The sequence below is a fragment of the Taudactylus pleione genome, unplaced genomic scaffold, assembly GCF_031769625.1.
Source record: "Taudactylus pleione unplaced genomic scaffold, aTauple2 ptg000122l, whole genome shotgun sequence".
Classification (NCBI taxonomy): domain Eukaryota; kingdom Metazoa; phylum Chordata; class Amphibia; order Anura; family Myobatrachidae; genus Taudactylus; species Taudactylus pleione.
In genome coordinates this window covers 3,031,834-3,055,034 of record NW_028284524.1, presented here as the reverse complement: position 1 = coordinate 3,055,034, position 23,201 = coordinate 3,031,834, and the positions used below count along the sequence as shown (strand labels likewise).

Here is a 23,201-nt window from a genome sequence, read left to right as displayed (position 1 = left end):
CACATAATTTACACCTCCACATACTGTATCTGTTCAAGATCATTTACATCCCCATATACCAGTCCCACATCATTCACACCTCTACATACCTGTCCCACATCATTTACACCTCCACATACCTGCCCCACATCGTTTACACCTCCACGTACCTGTCCTACATCATTTACAATTCTACATACCTGCCCTACATTATTTACACTGTCACATACCTGTCCCACATCATTTACACCTCCACATACCTGTCCCACATCATTTATACCTCCATGTACCTGTCCTACATAATTTACACTTCCACATACCTGCCCTATATCATTTACACCTCCACATACCTGTCCCACATCATTTACACCTCCACATATCTGTTCCAGATCATTTACATCCCCACTTACCTGTCCGATATAATTTACACTTCTACATACCTGTCCCACATCATTTACACCTCCACATATCTGTCCCACATCATTTACACCTCCACATATCTGTTCCACATCATTTACACCTCTACATACCAGTCCCATTCATTTACATCCCCACATACCTGTCCCACATCATTTACACCTCCACATACCTGTCCCACATCATTTACACCTCCACATATCTGTTCCAGGTCATTTGCATCCCCACATACCTGTCCCATATCATTTACACCTCTACATACCTGTCCCACATCATTTACACCTCCACATACCTGTCCCACATCATTTACACCTCCACATACCTGTCCCACATAATTTACACCTCCACATATCTGTTCCAGATCATTTACATCCCCACATACCTGTCCCACATAATTTACACCTCCACATACTGTATCTGTTCAAGATCATTTACATCCCCATATACCAGTCCCACATCATTCACACCTCTACATACCTGTCCCACATAATTTACACCTCCACATACCTGCCCCACATCGTTTACACCTCCAAGTGCCTGTCCTACATCATTTACAATTCTACATACCTGCCCTACATTATTTACACTGTCACATACCTGTCCCACATCATTTACACCTCCACATACCTGTCCCACATCATTTATACCTCCACATATCTGTTCCAGATCATTTACACCTCCACATATCTGTTCCACATCATTTACACCTCTACATACCAGTCCCATTCATTTACATCCCCACATACCTGTCACACATCATTTACACCTCTACATACCTGTCCCACATCATATACACCTCCACATATCTATTCCAGATCATATACACCTCTACATACCTGTCCCACATCATTTACACCTCCACATATCTGTCCCACATCATTTACACCTCCACATATCTGTTCCAGATCATTTACATCCCCACATACCTGTCCCACATAATTTAGACCTCCACATACTGTATCTGTTCAAGATCATTTACATCCCCATATACCTGTCCCACATCATTTACACCTCTACATACCTGTCCCACATCATTTACACCTCCACATATCTGTCATACATCATTTACACCTCCACATACCTGCCCCACATAATTTACACCTCCACATACTGTATCTGTTCAAGATCATTTACATCCCCATATACCTGTCCCACATCATTTACACCTCTACATACCTGTCCCACATCATTTACACCTCCACATATCTGTCATACATCATTTACACCTCCACATACCTGCCCCACATAATTTACACCTCCACATACTGTATCTGTTCAAGATCATTTACATCCCCACATCATTTACACCTCCACATACCTGCCCCACATTGTTTACACCTCCACGTACCTGTCCTACATAATTTACAATTCCACATACCTGCCCTACATTATTTACACTGTCACATACCTGTCCCACATCATTTACACCTCCACATACTTGTCCCACATCATTTATACCTCCATGTACCTGTCCTACATAATTTACACTTCCACATACCTGCCCTATATCATTTACACCTCCACATACCTGTCCCACATCATTTACACCTCCACATATCTGTTCAAGATCATTTACATCCCCACATACCTGTCCCACATCATTTACACCTCTACATACCTGTCCCACATCATTTACACCTCTACATACCTGTCCCACATCATGTACACCTCCCCATATCTATTCCAGATCATTTACACCTCTACATACCTGTCCCACATCATTTACACCTCCACATACCTGTCCCACATCATTTACATCCCCACATACCTGTCCCACATCATTTACATCCCCACATACCTGTCCCACATCATTTACACCTCCACATATCTGTCCCACATCATTTACACCTCCACATATCTGTTCCAGATCATTTACATCCCCACATACCTGTCCCACATCATTTACACCTCTACATACCTGTCCCACATCATGTACACCTCCCCATATCTATTCCAGATCATTTACACCTCTACATACCTGTCCTACATCATTTACACCTCCACATATCTGTCCCACATCATTTACACCTCCACATATCTGTTCCAGATCATTTACACCTCTACATACCTGTCCCACATCATTTACTCCTCCACATACCTGTCCCACATCATTTACACCTCCACACACCTGTCCCACATAATTTACTCCTCCACATACCTGTCCCACATCATTTACACCTCCACATACCTGTCCCACATCATTTACACCTCCACATACCTGTCCCACATCATTTACACCTCCACATACCTGTCCCACATCATTTACACCTCCACATACCTGCCCCACATCATTTACACCTCCACATACCTGCCCCACATCATTTACACCTCCACATATCTGTTCCAGATCATTTACACCTCTACATACCTGTCCCACATCATTTACACCTCCACATACCTGTCCCACATCGTTTATACCTCCACGTACCTGCCCCACATCGTTTATACCTCCACGTACCTGTCCTACATCATTTACAATTCCACATTATTCCCACATTATTCCCACTTTGTCCCATGCTCAGGGGGCTGTGCACAAAAAACATGAAATTACTCTGAAGCAGCAATGCGTGTTTGCAATTGGATAGCAGTTTTGAAATTTGCAGGGCGAATTCACAATGAGAACAGCTCATAGAACCCTTCTCGCACTTAATAGGATTGACACCAAAAAGCTTTACATCACAAATCAGTGGTTCTAACAACTCTGCACAACTTTAAATAAATCAATACACAATATGTATATTTAAATAGGGCTTTAGAGTGATGGACACTTACAAAGAAGGATATTCCTAAAGACAAGTTAAGGCAACATTTGTATTCTGCCTTTTTAATAGAATACCCCAATTTTTAGAGCTATAGGAGGACAGATAGTACTTCTACCCTCCTATGTTTGCCTAACAGACACAAATATGGAAAATGAAGTCAGCCTACCCAAACCAACATACTGAAGTAGTGACATGCCTCATCCCCTTCAGCAAGACATCCTAATAGAAATAGTGTGAGGTCCTTCACACTCCTGGGATATACAGAAATATATAATAACAAATGTCTGAGAATATAAGTGTGTGTTACTGGATGCAGGTAAAACATCATAAGAATATTATGTACAGGTTGAGTCTCCCATATCCATATATTCCGAAAATACGGAATATTCCGAAATACAGAATTTTTTGAGCATGACTGAGATAGTAAAACCTTTGCTTTTTGGTGGTTCAATGTACACAAACTTTGTTTAAAACACACAAAATGATTAAAAAAATTGTATAAAATTACCTTCAGGCTGTGTGTATAAGGTGTACATATCCAAATATTCCGAAATACGGAATTATTTTGGCAGGACTCAGATAATGAAACCTTTGATTTTTCATGGTTCAATGCACACAAACTTTGTCTAAGACACAATTTATTAAAAATATTGTATAAAATTACCTTCAGGCTGTGTGTATAAGGTGATATGAAACATACTGTAAACGAATTTCATGTATGTAGACAAACTTTGTTTGAGCCACAATATTATTGAAAATATTGTATAAAATTACCTGCAGGCTGTGTGTATAAGGTGTATATAACACATAAATGCATTCTGTGTGTATATTTTGGTCCCAGTCCCAAGAAAATGTAATTATGATATGCACATATTCCAAAATACGGAATATTCCGATATCCAAAATACACCTGGTCCCAAGCATTTTGGATATGGGAGACTCAACCTGTACAAGGGAAAATCAAACAGTATTCTTCTCAACTGCCTTGTATCCTTGTTAGTTTTAGTAGGGGGTTTCTTATTCTTTATAATATATGAGCTGTTAGTGTGTTATTAATACCACAAAGCTAATAGTTTACAACTCTGTCTGGTTGTCACTAAATAATAGTTTCTACGCCAGCACTCATCATTTGTAACTGGTGACATCACTACTTACTGTTAATTATAATATAAATGACTGTAAGTAATCTCATAATCAATATAACTAATCATTGCTCGTTTACATCAGCTTGGTTCTCTTGCATAAAAATTATGTTAATCCATATCACGCAGCTCACAAGAAACTATAATAGTTCCAGTTTTATGAAAACGCCAATATTAAGGGATCTTGGCAGCTATTTTTAGAATGACACCATTTTTAAAGACTAATGAGATAAAATATTTTTATGCATGCACTCAAGTGTCGGACTACTAACTGGGCAGTAGCCCTGTGGCCCCCACCCATTTGGGTGTAGGTAGGGGGGTCCACACAAACTTTAATGTACTTATGCTCTGTGTACTGTATATATGTGTTTATAAATATATTTATACACATTGTTCTTTCACTTATTGATGGTATTGAAGATAATTGTGCCAGTGCTGTGCAGAGAATATCTAATCATTCACATCATTGAACCCACCACACACCCAACATCTGTTTCTTTGGAATGTGTGAGGAATCTAGAGCACCCAGAGAAAACCATACAAGGAAAGAGAGAACATACACACTCCAAACATATATAGCCCGGGTCGGAATCTACAGTATATTATATAACACTGTCACTATATTTGCTGGGCAGACCAATGCCCAAACCCACTGATTCTGCGCATCTCTGATACCACTGAAATAGCATTCTATAATGTTTTGAGTACATTATAATTTAGTTGTTTTGAAATCTCCAAGGTCATTTAAACTTTTTATCCATCTGGCCTCTGCAGCAGAACTTTTTAGTAGTTGAAAATAGCTATTTTAAAGGGGCGTACACACGCACAGATATATTGTTACGGTATGAACGATAACGATATTGTTCAACGATATATTGTTCATATCGGTAATTTTTACTCAGTGAACGACCAACGATGCGTGTTCCCGCATGAACGATAACGATAATATGAGATATGGTAAGAACTTACCTTTGTTATCTCTATTTCTACGAAGTCCATAGGGTTCCACAGGATACCTTGGGGTATAGGCGATGGCGGCAGACATCCAGGCACCACAGAGTTAAAAACTTCTCCATCCTCCCAGGATGCACTGAGGTCCCTCTCCTATACCCAGCCCCGAGCCTCAGGCACTCAGTTTCGTCACAAGCCATAGGCCGGAGGAGGATAAAGAGAGAGAAGAAAGTCTGGAACACACAAGAATCACATTCTCACCAGAGGGAGACGGAAAAACCGGTGACCAGAACCACAGCCCATCTGCAGTACAGGTGCGACAGGGCGGGAGTCCTTATGGAACCCTATGGACTTCGTAGAAATAGAGATAACAAAGGTAAGTTCTTACCATATCTCATCTTTTCTACACCAGGGTCCATAGGGTATCCACAGGATACCTTGGGGATGTCCCAAAGCAGTATCCTTCAAGGGTGGGGACGCTCCTGTGCTGAGCGGAGAATCCGTCGCCCGAAGGAAGCATCCTGAGAGGCGTAGGTATCAAAAGCATAATACCGTACGAAAGTATGGACAGATGACCACGTGGCCGCCTTGCAAAGCTGAACAGCTGAGGCGCCACATCGAGCTGCCCACGAAGGACCCACAGACCTAGTGGAATGAGCCATAACAGAAGATGGAACAGGAAGGCCCTCGTGAGCAAAAGCTTCAGAGATAGCCAGACGAATCCATCCTTCCAATGTTTGTTTAGTGGCAGGCCAACCTCTTTTATGGAAGCCATAAAGGACAAACAAAGAGTCTGACTTCCAATAGACAGAAGTGCGGTCCACATAGATTTTCAAAGCCCGCACCACAGCCAAGGTGGCCTCACCAACCGAAAGGTCCAGTGAAGTAAACTACGGTACAATAATTTCCTCGTTGATATGGAAACTAGATACCACCTTTGGAAGAAACCCAGGACGAGTGTGCAATTAGAAATGGAGGTCTGCATGAGAGAGCTCCCAATTCTGAAACCCTTCTGGGCAAAGCAATAGGCAGAAGGAATACAGTCTGAATGGGTAGCCATTTCAAATCCACTGAGCACAGTGGTTCAAATGGCGATCCTTGAAGAGTCTTCAAGACCACAGCCAGATCCCATGGTGCCACAGGTGGAACAAAGGGAGGCTGAATAAGAAGCACCCCTTGCATAAAGGTGCGGACATCAGAGAGCATAACAATCCTACGATGAAACCACACTGAAAGTGCAGACACCTGTACCTTCAGGGAAGCTAGGCGTAGACCCTGGTCTAAACCCGCCTGTATGAAGGCCAGAACCCTGGACAATCTGAACACCTGAGGAGTATAACCTCTAGTGCGACACCACTACTCTATGGTAGATGTTGGCAGATGAAGGCTTCCAAGCTCTCAGCATGGTGTTGACCACAGAGCTGGAGAAACTTTTGGACCTCAAGAGGGCAGTCTCAATAGCCCCGCCGTCAAAGACAGCCGACTCAGGTCTGGATGAAAGCAAGGACCCTGAGACAGCAGGTCCTGATGTTGAGGCAACAACAGCGGAGTGTCCACTGAGAGACCCTGAAGATCCGTGTACCAGTGCCGCCTGGGCCACGCTGGATCAATCAGCAGTAGCATGCCGCCTTCTTGCATGAATTTGCGTATCACTCGAGGAAGAAGGGAGAACGGAGGGAAGAGGTACGCATACTGGAAGGTCCACTTGACCGCCAGAGCGTCCACTAGACAAGCCTTTGCGTCTCTTGTTCTTGACCCGAACATCGGCAGTTTGTTGTCGTGTCGTGAGGCCATGGAGATCTATCTCTGGAAGGCCTCACTTGTTCACCAGTAGCTGACACACTTCCTGGTGAAGAGACCAATCTCCTGGATGCACGTCTTGACTGCTGAGAAAGTCTGCTTACCAGTGGAGAACTCCTGGTATGAACACTGCTGATATTGCGGTGAGATGCTTTTCCGCCCATACTAGAATGCGGGACACCTCTGTCAGAGCCGCCTGACAAGTCCCTCCTTGGCGGTTTATGTATGCCACCGTGGTGGCGTTGTCCGACTGTACCTGCAAAGATTTTCCCTGCAAGACCTGTCTTGCTTGCTGGAGAGCCTTGAATACTGCCCGCAGTTCCAATATTTTTATTGGAAGAGCAGCTTCTGCCGATGTCCACCTTCCCTGAAAGAAGTGTGGACCCATCACCGCTCCCCAGCCCCGGAGACTGGCATTCGTCGTCAGAAGGGCCCAGTCTGCGATCCAAAAGGGGCGCCCCTTGTTCAGGTGAACCGTCTGTAGCCACCAGGCCAGAGATAATCGCACCTCCGGGGAAAGCACCATAGTCTGTGTCTTTATCCTTTGGGGCGACCCATTCCATCTGGAGAGGATCAGCTTCTGCAGAGGTCTCGAGTAAAACTGGGCAACCTCCACCATGTCGAAGATGGATACCATTGATCCCAGTAACCTCATTGCCGAGTGAATAGAAACCCGGCAACTCTGCAGGCAAAGACGGACCTTTGCCTGTAACACAGAGGATCGTGGTGACGGGAGAAAAGATCTCTGATGTTGGGAATCCAACAGAGCTCCTAGATGGAGCATCCTCTGAGATGGTACCAGGGAGGACTTTACAGAGACTGTTAGTTGCAGATGGCGCTGAAGTTTCTCTGAGGACTCCGCCAGTAACAGGAGATCGTCCAGATAAGGTAACAGGCGGACTCCCTGCAACCGCAGGTGAGCTGCCATAACGGCCATAACTTTGGTGAACACCCGAGGTGCTGTAGCCAAACCGAAGGGCAGAGCCTGAAACTGGAAGTGGTCCTCGACCACTGCAAATCTGAGGAAGCACTGGTGTGCTGGGACAATAGGGATATGTAGGTAAGCATCCTGAATATCCAGCGACACCATGAAATCCCCAGATTCCACTGCTAAAATAATGGAACGCAGGGTCTCCATCCTGAACCGAGGAACCCTCAGAAATTTGTTGAGGGATTTGAGGTTGAGTATTGGCCGGTAGGACCCATTGGGTTTCTGCACCAGAAAAAGATTGGAGTAATACCCCAATCCCTTCTGAGACAAAGGAACTGGCACTATAACTCCATTCTGGAGCATCGAGAGCATTACCTTTTTGAGTTCCTGGGCCTTGTCCTGATTGGACGGAAGGCCCGTGGTGAAAAACCGTCTGGGAGGCCTCCTGCGGAAGGAGAGGGCGTACCCCTGAGAGACCACTTCTCCGACCAATGTGTCTGAAGTGGTCAGACACCAGCTTTTTGGGCGAATTTCAGAAGTCTGCCTCCCACTTTGAGGTCCCCCAAAGAGAGGCCCGTCCCGTCTGGCCGAAGGTTTGTCATCGGACTTGGGAGTGGGACCTCTGGTACTCCAGGCCTGCGTCCTGGGCTTTGCAGGTTTCTTGGTGGCAGTCCTCCTAGGAAAGGACTGTACCCTGGGTCTGTTCTGCGTTCTATAGGGCCGAAAGGACGAAGAACCCGCTCCTGATGGGACAGTAGTGGAAGACAGACACGCCGATTTAGCTGCTGCCGAAGTAGCCACAATTTTGTCTAGATCAGGGCCAAACAGCACTTTTCCAGTGAAGGGTAACCTCTCCAAACCCTTTTTGGAATCAGCATCCGCCTTCCAAGAACGCAGCCACAGGATACGACGAGCCGCCACTGCTGCCGAGGAGATCTTGGACGCCATGAGGCCCATATCTAAAGCTGCCTGATTAATGAAGTAAGCTGAGTCCCTTAAATTACCCACCAACTCCACCTGTTCAGGTGACGAGTCTGGGTCCAGGGATGCCTCCAAGGTATCAGTCCAGTGTTCCATAGCTCTTGCCACCCAGCACACGGCCAAAGCCGGTTTGGACACGCCTCCTGCAAAGGAATATTGCTACCCTGCGATCCGTTGGATCCTTTAAGGAGGACATAGAGGGCATAGGCAACATAGCACTCTTTACTAGACGTGTAAATCCACTTGTGGCGGGTTATTACATTTTGCTAAATTATTATCTGCAAAAGGGTATGCCACCGCAAACCGTCTGGTAACGCTTACCCGGCGTTTTCCACGCCTCCTCTAAATGATCCACTAGCTGATCAGATAGGGGAAACTGTAGTATCACTTTTAATAATAGCTACAGGAGGAGCGCCATGCTCAACAACCAAGGCCGTGCGCACCGCACGTATGAGCCATCATCTGTCGTCACAGCATCCGGATCTTGATGAGGTTGCAGCAGACGCTTCTGCGCCCGCACAGACGACTAGCCCTGTAACACCTCTGACAGCTGTTGTACTGAGGTAGACAGTGAATTAGCCCACGCAGGTTCATGGATGACCTGAGGGGGCGACAACGGGAAACTCTGAGGTACGATTAACTGTTTAGGAAACCCCTGCATAGGGGACGACACCATAGACTACTGTGAGACCCTCATCTGGGGACATGCAGGGGTTGTCGTTAACTGGCCCACCAGGATAGTAAGTGCCGTAGCAAAACAAGCCCATGGTAGCCCAGGGATAGGGAAAATAGCTGACAGTATGTGAAAGTGAAAGTAACAGACAGCAGCGCTAGCCCAAAGTCACATACAATGCAGAATATTGAAAACCCTGCAGTATCTGCGCTTCATCAACTAACCAGACCTCAGCCTGGTAGGAAACAGCGCTGCATACACTGACCTTGCACCGGAGGAGAGGTATGCAGGGGGACCCAGACCACGATGCCCGCGTTAACAGCTTCCAGCAGTGTTTGCCACATGTATTAAAATGGCCACCGAGGAGCAGAGGGAGGGCTGGTCCGGGGGCGGAGCGCATGCAGATGCCTAACCACCTTGTGGAGAGGCCGTGTGCAGCGGGGGAGGCGCAGGCTGCTTAGCAGGGAAAGCGCGCTCCCCTGGCATGCATTTAACCCCTGGGATGCTGGACATTTACTGTTTCTGTCCAGTCCTCAGTCCCAGGGGTAAGCGGAAAGCGCAGGGATCAGTAGCCTGGTTCCACACTGCAGCCAGGCCCCAGAGAGCCCTCTGCCTGGGGACTAAGGACTGTGCTATTCGGCTGGGACCCACCACGGGACCTTGCCGCTTATCTGAACCCACGTAAATCCGGCCACAGTCCAGGCAACCGGGGCCACCGCTAGCTGTGACCCCAGTCACCCACCCGCATCCCCGGATCAGTACCGGCGTTCTGGTACCAGCGGGGTATAGGAGCGACGACATGGACGTCAGTACAGACTGTCCATGTTGTCTGCTCGTTAGATGTGCAGCCACAGCTGCATTGAAGAACTTCAGGGGCACGCAGACCCCCACTCTGTACGGTGCATCTGACTTCGGCCAGGCACTGATGAAAACTGAGTGCCTGAGGCTCGGGGGCGGGGTATAGGAGAGGGACCCCAGTGCATCCTGGGAGGATGGAGAAGTTTTTAACTCTGTGGTGCCTGGATGTCTGCCACCATCGCCTATACTCCAAGGTATCCTGTGGATACCCTATGGACCCTGATGTAGAAATCTAAGATCGTCCGTACATGCAGGCCAATCTGGACGATATCGTCAACTTTGCATGTTCAGAGATGTGGCAGGATGACATCACTGAAAGATATCTTTCATGTCGTTGGTGGTACAGATCGTCCTGTGTGTATGCACAATAAAACCTATTCCAGTAAGGGGTGATTAGCGCCAAAAGGATGGAGAATCAGACATGATCCCATAAATTTACTTTTTTCTTTTTAAATAAAATACTTTCTTTTACTACACCAAAATAATGTGGTCTTCTTTTATGCCTTTAAAAGATGCACTTAGATTTAACACCAGGAAATTACATTATACATCAACCAAGGGGACAACTATGAACTCACAGCTAAACACATCATATATCGTATATAGTAAGCACCAACTGACATCAGATGAGATAATTGTCCAGAGTGCAATCACCACCAGGAGTGCGCATTATCACTGATTGTGGTCACTCATTTTGTTTGACATACAGTGGTCACTATGGTGGTTCTGTTTTCCTTACTGGTCATTTCGCATCCAGTGGCTCTGACCCTGCCTGCTGTGGCCATCAAGTGGGGAAAAAGATCACCCAGTGCTAGTTGCCTACTTATAGTGACTACCATGTATATATGAATGTTATCCTGTAATGTTTGCATGGTACTTTTTATGACCTAATATCCTGCAGTACTTTTGTATGGACTTTATGTTCGGGCATGTTTCCACTTTACTTTTGTTTGAACTCTTGCTGTGGACCCCATGCGTCGCACTATAAATAAAGGATAATCATTTCTGAAAAATGAGGACAGTCGATTCAGAAAAAAGCCAATGTGTAAAGGCTAATTGGTGTGATGCCTGCCTGCCAAGAAACCACTAGTGTCATTGATTGACCAAAACTTTTTTTCATTAGAGATGAGCGGTTCAATTTTGACCTGGTTCTTTTCGCCAAATTAGCACAATTTCGGATTTACCGTATGTTATTGGCTTCTCAAAACACGAGAGCCAGATGGTCAATATGATGCCATTTTTGAGATCCGAACTTAACAGAGTAAAACCAAACTCGCACATCTCTAATTTTCATCAATTATAGATGAGCACATATGCACTATTTTTATTGCTAACTACCATACATACTGCGGGCACTACTGGTATTCTCTGTTTTAGTGTCATACACCGGCATTTCACGGAATAAAGCAATATCGCCTAATATTTGACTGATATACAGTAGTTATCACTATGGCTAACTTATGAGAGGCTCCTCATTGTGGGAAAACAGGTTGAGCTAAATAAAACCTATTCCAGGGTCATTTAACTATAAGGGGTACCATGGGATGCATTCTTGCATTCTAACTTCAAAAAACATTCAAACTTTTCGTGGAATTCAGAAAACTTTATCTCGTGGTCTCTGGCACATTGCAGAGCGTTACAATGTAATGCAAACGCAGCATCATTAGTCTGTGAAAGAACTAAAAATCTATAATTTCATTGCCCTTTTGATCATAAATCTCCAGACGGGGAAAGAAAACAGCAGGGCGATGAATGTTAGGCTTATTTGCTGCCATGGAAACGGGACCTCCGCTCCTGCCCATTGAATTCACATCCCGCTGACATTAATCAGAAATGTCCATTTGTGCCAGCTTAATGCCATGCCATAGCAGTTCTCAACATACGTTCTTGACAGAAATTGGCACCTTTCACTTTTCGAGGAGACACATTCACAGATTGATGCTCAGGTGGGAATTGTGTCCCCTGTGCAGACATCTGAAATATGCATAACCTCATTTGCCTCCTTCATTATCCTAGTTCTAAAGATGAAGTTGTCATTAAGAATATTATATTATAGCAGCTATAATATTATATACAAACTGCTGATCAATGTACAGTGGTAATTGTATTGCCAACTGAGTCAGTTTTATTAGAGGACGTAATGCACACAAAGTTAGGCCAAGCAAAACTGAAAATGCCCGTAAAGTAATATCCCTGTTGCCCCCACATCCACATTGAAGAGGCAGCCATATTTATTTTACTTTGATGTATTTAATTTAATTATTATATATATTTTTTTTTTTTGGGGGGGGGGGGGGAATCATCAGAATTCATGTGAATGCAACCTATGCACTCATTATAATCTAGTGACAACATTAAGGAATGAGGTACTTTCAAGTCAACTGTTTTCCAATTGTGCTGTACAATAGTTATTATGCTGGGAATCTAACATTTACATATATATCTCTTTGTAAACTGCGAACTATGATTCATGCAGAAACTAGCTGCATTTTAACTTTACAATTCAGTATATTAAACACCTTTGGAACCGGTTTCTAACTTGCCACATAGTCATGGCTGTGTTCTTAGGCAAAATTCTGAGTGGATGCTTTACTGTTGGCATGACACAGGACGAAGACTTTTGGAGGATGGCCTAATGTCAAGAAGGACAGCAAAGAAGCCACTTCTCTCAAGGAAAAACATCAGGGACAGACTGATATTCTGCAAAAGGTACAGGAATTGGACTGCTGAGGACTGGGGTAAAGTTATTTTATCTGCTGAATCCCTTTTCAGATTGTTTGGGGCATCTGGAAAAACGCTTGTCCGGAAAAGGAAAGGTGAGCGCTACCATCAGTCCTGTGTCATACCAAGAGTAAAGCATCCTGAGACCATTCATGTGTGGGGTTGCTTCTCAGCCAAGAGAGTGGGATCACTCACAATTTTGCCTAAGAACACAGGGGGTCATTCAGACCCGCTCGCGAGTGCAGAACGCTCGCAAGCGGGTCGATGTTGCCCCACTGCGCATGTCGGAGGGAGCTCCGTCGTGCGCATGTGCGAGACCCGGATAGCGACGGGCTCTCCATCGCTCCGGGTCTCGCACCAAAGGGGGCGTGCTGTCGATGTTGATTGACAGCACGCCCCCTTTGGTGGGCGTGCCAGGGGCGTGGCTGCCAGACGGAGGCGTACCGTCTGAAGCCGGCCCCACTGACATCACTAGTGATGTCAGTGGGAGTGATTTTGGCTCTGATAGAGCCAAAATCACTCCAGGGCTTGCGGCAGCGAGACCCTACCGCAGGATCTCCGTCGCAAGCCCGATGGTCGCGATGGTCTTGACCATCATCATGGACGCTCGCATAAGCTGTGGGTGGTCACCCACAGCTATGCGAGCGTCCAGGAGGACACTCCATTTTCATGGAGGAGGGCCCTGATTCAGAGCAAGCGCTCTGGTCAGAGCGTTCAGCTCTGAATCAGGCCCACAGCCATGAATAAAGAATGGTACCAAACATCCTCCTAGAGCAACTTTTCCCAACTGTTTGATGACGAACAATGCCTTTTCCAGCATGATAGAGCACCTTGTCATAAGGCAAAAGTGATAACTAAGTGGCACAGGGAACAAAACATAGAAATTTTGGGTTCATGGCCAGAAAACTCCCCAGACCTTAATCCCATTGAGAACTTGTGGTCAATCCTCAAGAGGTGGGTGGACAAACAAAAACCCATAAAATCCGACAAACTCCAAGCATTGATTAGGCAAGAATGAGTGACCATCAGTCAGTATGTGGCCCAGAAGTTGATTGACAGCATGCCAGGGCGAATTGCAGAGGTCTTGAAAAAGAAGGGTCAACACTGCAAATATTGACTCTTTGCATAAACTTAATATAATTGTCAATAAAAGCTTTTGACACTTATGAAATGCTTGTAATTTTACTTCAGTAAACCATAGTAACATCTGACATAAAGGTCTAAAAACACTGAAGCAGCAAACTTTGTAAAAACCAATGCTTGTGTCATTCTCAAAACTTTTGGCCATGGCTGTAAATTAGTTTTTTTGTTTTTGTTTTTAGACAAGTAGAGAAGATAACTGGGTCTCAGAGTTTGTAAAGAAGAAATGACAGAAAAGCTTTTACCAAAATGCCCATTAGATGCCCATGATATTATCAGTCAGGCTTAACGCGTAAATCGTGATTGTGACCAGGAAACTTCCTACTGGAAAAACATCACAGATTGATAATGATTGCTGCAGATAGAGATTATATTTCAAAACTCATAGTGGTTAAGGTTCCTTATCCTGTACTTACTTTTTCTGTTCCTCGGACTCTCACAAATTTCGCAGTAAGGCAGCAAAGAATTATTGGTGTAAGTACAAGCTGGGCAGCTCCAGCACTTCTCAATAAGTGTAGGCCTCGGAGGTGTAAGTAAGGTGCCTTCGGAGAAGCCTCGAGTTTTTGGTGAGGAAGACAAGGCAGAGGGTTTACCACTCCAAGACTTTCTTTTACCACTGGCAATTTTGGAGGAAGACTTGGGGGTCTGGGTGCCCGAGAGGCAAAATCGTTTGGCTTGTTGCTCAAAATCATTCTCTGGAAAAAGTGCATCAACATCTACAATGTCACTGCTGTCCACGGATACTTTGGTTTCTGACCCAAACACCTCCTGTACAGAGTCATCTACTTGTCCCCCGCTTAACTCCATATGCTCTGGTTCCCCATCAATTCTCTTGCGCTTTTTCTCTGTATCGGGTTTGGTTAAGAAGAATGACCTGATGTCATGCTGCTTGTCCTTCTCAAACTAAGAGGGAGAAAAAGATCAATTATTTTAAATATTATTGTACTCCAACATTATGAAAAAAATTCAGTTGTGTTAATGGCATTGTAGAATTTATCTTTATCTTGATTATTTTCTGTTCTTTACAGTTACCTTGCAAATCAATATTATATTATTATTAAAATGTATTTGTACACATTTATAATAATGATTTAGGACAGTATATTTTAGATCACCAATAGCAAGCAATGTAGTGACACCATGTTAAAATTGTGCAAAATGTATAGCGAAATTTAACATAGTTTTTAAACTAACTTAAATTTAAAGGGATGTCTACTAGGTCTCCAGCTAATTGTATTAAATAGTGCAATTTGCGTTTGATTTAGGACCTGATTCAGACCCACTCGCTAGATGCGGCCGCTCGCTCCCAGCGTATGGAAATTCAGCTAAGGGACGTCAAGGAAGCTGCTCGCACGGCAAGGCATAAGCATGCCCACTATGTTTTGGCGAGCTCTCTCTTTGTGTTTACAGACGCCCATCAGCCTGTCTTTAGCCGGCCACTAGCGTACGTCATCTCCAGGAAGTATATACAACCATCGGTACATCGGGTTCCATCGGATCTGACCGCTGCCCTTGGGGTTGACTGTACCCTACCGCAAGCACTGCGAGCACTTCAGTGTATTATTCAAGCAGGTGACGTGTAATATGACGCTGCCTGTTAATTATGCACGCCCCAGAAACGGCATGAAAACACTCTGGCACGCCTGCGTCTGCAACTCCACTCCCCTGTTACTACTGCCTGCCCCTGTTACCACCCACAAACCGCCTCTCCTGTCGCTCAAACCACTGGGCTGTCTTTGCAGGGCGAGCGAGCACATTCCCGATCGCTCGTACTTGTTTGCACACGAGCACTGCGAAGTACACGCATGCGCACATTAGCGAACATCGTCTGCAACGAGCGGCCGCTTCCTAGCGAGCGGGGCTGAATCAGGTCCTCAGTCTCCAGTCTCCAAGCATTCAGCTATCGTTCCAGTTATCTACCATCTGTACTGTTCCTACATGTCACACCTATCCCAGTGGGTGTTCTAAGCATGCAGGTTCAATATCACCTGCCACCTGCTTCTATGCACAACTCATAAACCTCCTAGGTCAGGTTTTCAGAACTCCAGACCTCAGGTATCCCTAACAGTGCATATTTTACAGATCTCCTCAATATCACAATTAGCCAGTATCTATACCTTTTGAAGTCTGTCATAAGTACTACAAGCACTCCGTTCCTATAACACCTGGAGCCAGCTTCCACTATACTACACTGCGAAAATCAGCTTTCCCTTTAAGACTGTATTTATCATGTTACCGGTACTTTTTTCAGTTTAGCTTCAGACTATATCACTGCTGCAAGTATTCCCATACCCACATCCGTTCAGTCGTCCAAACACCAATCTATAATACTGGTCCACATGAGAAGGAGCTTAATAAAGGCCTCAAGCTTCATCTACTCTCCTACTGTTAAAGATAATCCCAAGGATTCCAATCCGACCATGGCATCCCTCCCCGTGGAGAAACCCGGTGCGGGGAGGGTTGTAGTGCACAGTGGAGTAGCCGTGCGCCGCCAATAATGGGCCTTGGCCTCGCGGGCCGAACCCCCGTTTTAGCCACTCCGGGGGTCCAGGAGGTGCGGACTGCCTCCGGGTACAACTCTGTGTGCAGTGCCAGCTTGCTCACTGTGTGGGGAGCAGAGTGCTGCACGTAATGCTACAGTGCAGCACCTGGTCCTCCTCAGTGACAGGTGTCATCTCTCGGCGGGTTACACCTGGGTGCTGTCCAAACCCCCCACACATCCCTTGTGACATCACTGTGATCCAAATCTACAAAACTCAAATGATGTGCCATTGTTTTAAACTGTGTCAGCCAGTAATGAATACACCTAGGAGGTCTGTAAAACATGCACTGTTATGGGGGTCCCTGAGGACTTGAGTTAGAAAACACTGTCCTAAATGTAGAATATCACATGCATCACTAATGAAGCTCCTAAGTATACAGGATACTGAAGTTTTTAGATATACAATCAAACTCTCCGCTACTAAACAATGTAAATATAAAATCCCTACTATTGGATCCTAAAGGCACACATCCACTAAAAGACCTCAAAATGACTGCATGATTACGACATTGTAATCGTGCAGTCGTTTGTCAGTCTGTGCTGTGCCTACACTGAGCGTTCAGTTTGTTCAGTGTAGGCACATCAATCATCCCCTAACATGCTCAACTTGATGATATCGTCAGGTTGTACAGTATTTTCGGGCGATGATCGATGTCGGAAACGACCAGTGGGAGCGCGCATCGCTGGTCGTTACCGAACATAAAAGTGCACGATGATGTCGTAATCGTGCAATCACTCAGTATTATCGCTAAGTGGATGTGTGCCTTAAGGTGTACAAGCCACTGCTCCCAATTACAAAACCTGTTATGAGTACAACGCTGCACTAACAGAAGTCCAAATCTTAATCACTTTGCATGCTGATCACAAGAGCATGGACAGTAGTCAGTCAGCAAAGAAAGGCTGTCAGAAGTATTGTGAGATTAATAAAAGCTTATGATAATATGAGATATGGTAAGAACTTACCCTTGTTATCTCTATTTCTACGAAGTCCATAGGGTTCCACAGGATACGTTGGGTATAGGCGATGGCGGCAGACATCCAGGCACCACAGAGTTAAATTTTCAGCCTCCAAGGATGCACTGGGGTCCCTCTCCTATACCCCGCCCCCGAGCCTCAGGCCACTCAGTTTCGTAACAAGCCATAGGCCGGAGCAGGAGCAAAAAAGAGAGAGAAGACAGTCTGGAACACACAAGAATCACATTCTCACCAGAAGGAGACGGAGAAACCGGTGACCAGATCAAAGCCCATCTGCAGTACAGGTGCGACAGGGCGGGAGTCCTGTGGAACCCTATGGACTTCGTAGAAATAGAGATAACAAGGGTAAGTTCTTACCATATCTCATATTTTCTACATCAGAGTCCATACGGTATCCACAGGATACCTTGGGGATGTCCCAAAGCAGTATCCTTTAAGGGTGGGGACGCTCCTGTGCTGTAAGGAGAATCCGCCGCCCGAAGGAAGCATCCTGAGAGGTCGAATGTATCAAAAGCATAATACCTTACAAAAATATGGACAGGTGACCACGTGGCTGCCAATCACCGCTGAGGCACCACGTCGAGCTGCCCACAAAGGACCCACAGACCTAGTGGAAGAGCTTTAATAGAGGATGGAACAGGAAGACCTGTGAATCCATCCTGCCAAAGTTAGCGTAGTGGCAGGCCAACCAATTTTCTGGAAACCAGAAAGGACAAAACCGAGAGTCTGATTTCCTAAATGGACTGGTACGGTCAACTTAAATTCTTAGAGCCCGTACCACATCCAAAGAGGCCTCACCAAGAAAGGACTGGGGAAGTAAAGGCAGGTACTATAATCTCCTCATTGATGTGGAAACTAGACACCACCGTAGGTAAAAAACCAGGGCAAGTGCGAAGCACTGCCCTGTTCCTAGGAAAGATGAGAAAAAGGGAGGTCTACATGACCGAGCCCCCCATTCTGAGATCCTACCGGCCGAATCAATGGCCAGAAGGAATACAGTCCTAGCCGTAAGCCATTTGAAATCCACTGAGCCCAGTGGATCAAATGGCGGTCCTCAGAAAGCCCTAAGGACCACAGCCAAATTCCAAGGATCCACAGGTGGAACAAAGGGATGCTGAATATAATGTACACCCTGCACAAAGGTGCGGACATCAGGAAGAGTATCAATCCTACGATGAAACCAACAGGGCAAAAACCTGCACCTTCAGGTAAGCAATGCGAAGACCGTTATCTAAGTCCACCTGTAGGAAAGCCAACACTCTGGATATCCGGAATACCCGAGGAGCATAGCCTCTAGGGCGACACAACTGAAAGAAAGTATGCCATACCTGATGGTAAATTCCTGCAGATAAAAGCTTCCGAGCTCTTAGCATGGACAGAGGCCCTGTTAACTATAGAGCTGGAAAAACTCCTAGACCTTAAGAGGGCAGTCTCCACCGCCACACCGTCAAGAACAGACAACCAAGGTTTGGGTATCAGCCAGGATCCTGAGACAACAGGTTCGGTCGTAGAGGCAACAGCTTCGGAGTGTTAACTGAAAGGCTCCAAAGATCTGAGTAATAGTGCCGTCTGGCCCACGCACGAGCTATCAGCAAGAGCGCGCCTCCTTCTTGCTATTACTGGAGGAGGAAGGGATAACGGAGGGATGAGGTACACAACTTGGAAGGTCCACTGGACCTACATATGTCTACCATAAGAGTCTCATCTCTGAAAGGCTCCATTTGTTTACCAGAAGATTGAACACCTCTTGATGAAGAGGACATTTCCCTGAATGCACGTCCCGACGGCTGGGAAAGCCTGCTTTCCATCTGAGGATTCCTGAATGAACACTGTCGATGACGGCAGAGATATAGCCTTCCACCCAAGCCAGAATTCGGGATACCACTGTTAGTGTCGCCCGACTTCGGGAACCTCCTAGGTGGTTTACATAAGCCATCATGATGGCGTTGTCAGACTGTACCTGCATGGTATTTCCGTGGAGGACCTGTCCTGCATGCTGGAGAACCTTGAATACTGCTCAGAGTTCTCAGATGTTTATGGGAAGCGCAAAAACTACTGGTGTCCACCTGCCCTGGAACAAGTGTAGACCCGTCACTGCTTCCCAGCCACGGATACTGGCGTCCGTCGTCAGAAGGACCCTGTCCGCAATCCCAAAGGGGGTGCCCCTTGTTTAGGTGAGCTTTCCACAGCCACCAGGCCAGAGAGAGACAAACCTCCGGGAAAAGCACTATTGACTTTATCCTATGGGGCAACCCATCCCATCCAGAGAGGATCAATTTTTCTAGAGGTTCAGAGTGAAACTGGGTACTCTCCACCATGTCGAACAGCGACACCCTGGAACCCAGGAACCACATTGCCGAGTGAATTGACACTCGGCGATTCTGCAGGTACCTTTGCCTGTAATGCAGAGATCTTTTCCTCAATCACAAAGATCCTCAGATGTTGGGATATGGAGCATCCTCTGTGAAGAATCAGAGAGGACCATTTCCAGTGTATCAGTCAGCCCTAACGTAGCAACAGATATTGTCTGTTGCAGATGGCACTGAAGTATCTCTGGAGACCCTGGTAACAACAGGAGGTCGCCCGGATTGGGTAACAAGCGGACCCCCTGCATCCGCAGGTGGGCTGCCATAACTGCCATGACCGTGGTAAAACTGGAAATGCTTATCGACCACTGCAAACCTGAGGAAAAACACTGGTGTGCTAACAAAATAGGGACATTCAGGTAGTCACCCTGAATATATACAACGACACCACAAAATTCCCAGGCTCCATTGAATGATGGAATGCAGGGTTCCCCTCCTGAACCGAGGAACCCTTAAGAATTTGTTGAAGGATTCAAGGTTGAGGATGTCCAGGTAAGACCCATTGAGTTTCTGTACCAGAAAGTGGATGGAGTAATACCTCGTTCCCCTTTGGGGCAACGGAATAGGTACTATAACTCCTGCCTGGAGCATAGAGTGTAACACCCTCAAAAATTACAGGGCCTTGTCTTGAATTGACAGAAGACCTGTAACTAAAAAACGTCTGGGAGGCTTTTACCGGGAGGAGAGGACATACCTTCAAGAAAATACTTCCCTTACCCCAGTGTCCGTGGTGGTCAGACACCAGCACTGGGCGAACTGGAGATTCCGGCCTCCAACTCTGGGGTCCCCCGAGAGGAGTAGGACGTCTTGTACTCCAAGCCTGTTTTTATGGTTGAGCAGATTTCCTGGCTACTGACTGTCTTGGAAAGCTATATTTTAGACTTACCCTGGCCTCACAGGGCCGAAAAAACGAAGCCCTAGACCACGATGGGACTGTAGCCGATGGCAGACACGCAGACGTAGCTGCTGCCTGCGGGGCCACAATTGTGTCCAGATGAGGGCCAAACAGGACCTGTCCCGTAAAAGGCAAAGCATTCCAAATGGAATCTGCGTCCGATTTCCAAGAGCGCAACCACAGGGAGCGGTGAGCCGCTACTGCTGCCGAGGAGATTCTGGAAAGGAGTAGGCTATATGTAAGACTGTCTCATTATGAACGTGGCTAAGTCTCTGAGAACTTGCCACTATCCACCTGCTCTGCTGGAGAGTCAGTGTGCAGAGATCCTGTTACCTACCCAGCGCTCCATGGCTCTGGCCCCCCAGCACATGGCCATAGCCGGCCTGGAAGCCCCTCCAGCAAGGGAATAATTGGATTTTAGATATATTTGCACCTTGCAATGTGTAACCTCCTTCAAGGAGGACCTGCAGGGCATGGGCAACGTAGCACCCTTCACTAGGCGTGTAACATGAGAATCTACCCGTAAAGGTAACTCCCATTCCCAAAATAATTATCCGTAAAGGGGTATGCAAAAGGTCAACCGTTTTTGAGGCTGGAACCGCTTACCCGGATTTTCCACGCCTCCTCTAAATGATCCACCTGACCAGATAGAGGAATTACTGTGGCAACACCCTTATCCTTAAAGAAGGCATATTTGGATTTAGCCACGGGGGATATGTAATAACCAAAGATGTACGGACTGCCCGTATAAGCCCAGGTATATAGACTTTAGACCCAGACTACGCCTCCTTTGCACTAAGGGGCTCGTGTCTGAAAAAGTCAATAATGTCACCGTCACCAGACGTCATGTCCTTACCCGTCTGAGACCCGAAAGGCCGTTTAGAAGGCCGAAATGGTGACTCCCCCTGTAAAACGTCCATCAGGCGCTATACCATTTGGACAATAAATTCACCCACACAGGCTCCTGCGAGACCTGGTGGGCAAAAAACAGGATACACTGGGGTACCATCAACTGCCCAGGCACCCCTGCATGTGATGAGACCACCACTCGCTGCTATAACCCCTATGGGGAAACGCAGGGGGCGTTGCCCACAAGGGCTGTAAGCATCTTAGCCAGCCGAGGCCGGTCATCTTTTTGTGCAGGCACAGTGACAGAAATGGGGCGTGATATATAATACAACATGCTCTCCATAAACCCTCAGCGTCTACATATCCCTCCGCTAACTGCACATGATATCAGTACATTATAGCTGGAAGAGGATATCCTCGTTCACTTTCAGACATGAGGAGTGTGAACGGAGCGTATGTGACCTCCCACACAGAAAAAACACGTTTACTGTGAGGTAATAAACACCCTGCAACACCGCACCGCAAGGGCTGTAGCAGAAGAATAACAGGGATATGAAAATGGCTGACAGTCAGAAATGAAAGTACAGGCAAACAGCGCTAGCATTTAAGTCACATACAATGCACAGATAACATCCTGCATTACAAGCACTGCGATCAACTACAGAGACCAGAGCCAGGTAGGAAACAGTGCTGCATACACTGACCTTAATTGAAGGAGAGGTATGCGGGGGACCCGGACCGCAATGGCACCTGTAACAGCTTCCAGCAGCGTTTGTCATTCCCAGCACATGTAGTGAGAAAATGGCCACCGAGGAGCAGAGAGGAGGCGGGCCCGGGACCCCAGCTACCTACTAGCATCCCCGGATCGGTACCGGCGTTCTGGTACCGGCGGGGTGTAGGAGTGACAGCATGGACGTCAATGCTGACTGTCCTATGCTGGAGCACTCTAGTTGTGCAGCCACAGCTGCGAAGAAATCTTCAGGGGCCTTGAAAAGACCCCCCTCTGTATGGTGCGACTGGTCCGGCCAGGCACCGACGAAAACTGAGTGGCCTGAGGCTCGGGGGCGGGGTATAGGAGAGGGACCCCAGTGCATCCTGGGAGGCTGAAAATTTAACTCTGTGATGCCTAGATGTCTGCTGCCATCGCCTATACCCAAGGTACCCTGTGGATATCCTATGGACCCTGAAGTAGAAAACCTATTTTATTTTCTTAGGACAG

The 23,201-nt window shown here is 46.4% G+C and overlaps 1 protein-coding gene across 3 annotated transcripts in view; it reads right to left on the bottom strand.

Annotated features, from left to right (window-relative positions):
- ZRANB3 (zinc finger RANBP2-type containing 3) overlaps window positions 1-23,201 on the bottom strand; it is a 413,977-nt gene that overhangs the window by 58,259 nt on the left and 332,517 nt on the right. For all 3 annotated transcript variants that reach the window (XM_088472267.1, XM_088472268.1, XM_088472269.1), the window contains one exon: window positions 14,772-15,258. In XM_088472267.1, coding sequence (XP_088328393.1) covers window positions 14,772-15,258 — 487 coding nt within the window. The remainder of the gene's footprint in view (window positions 1-14,771; window positions 15,259-23,201) is intronic.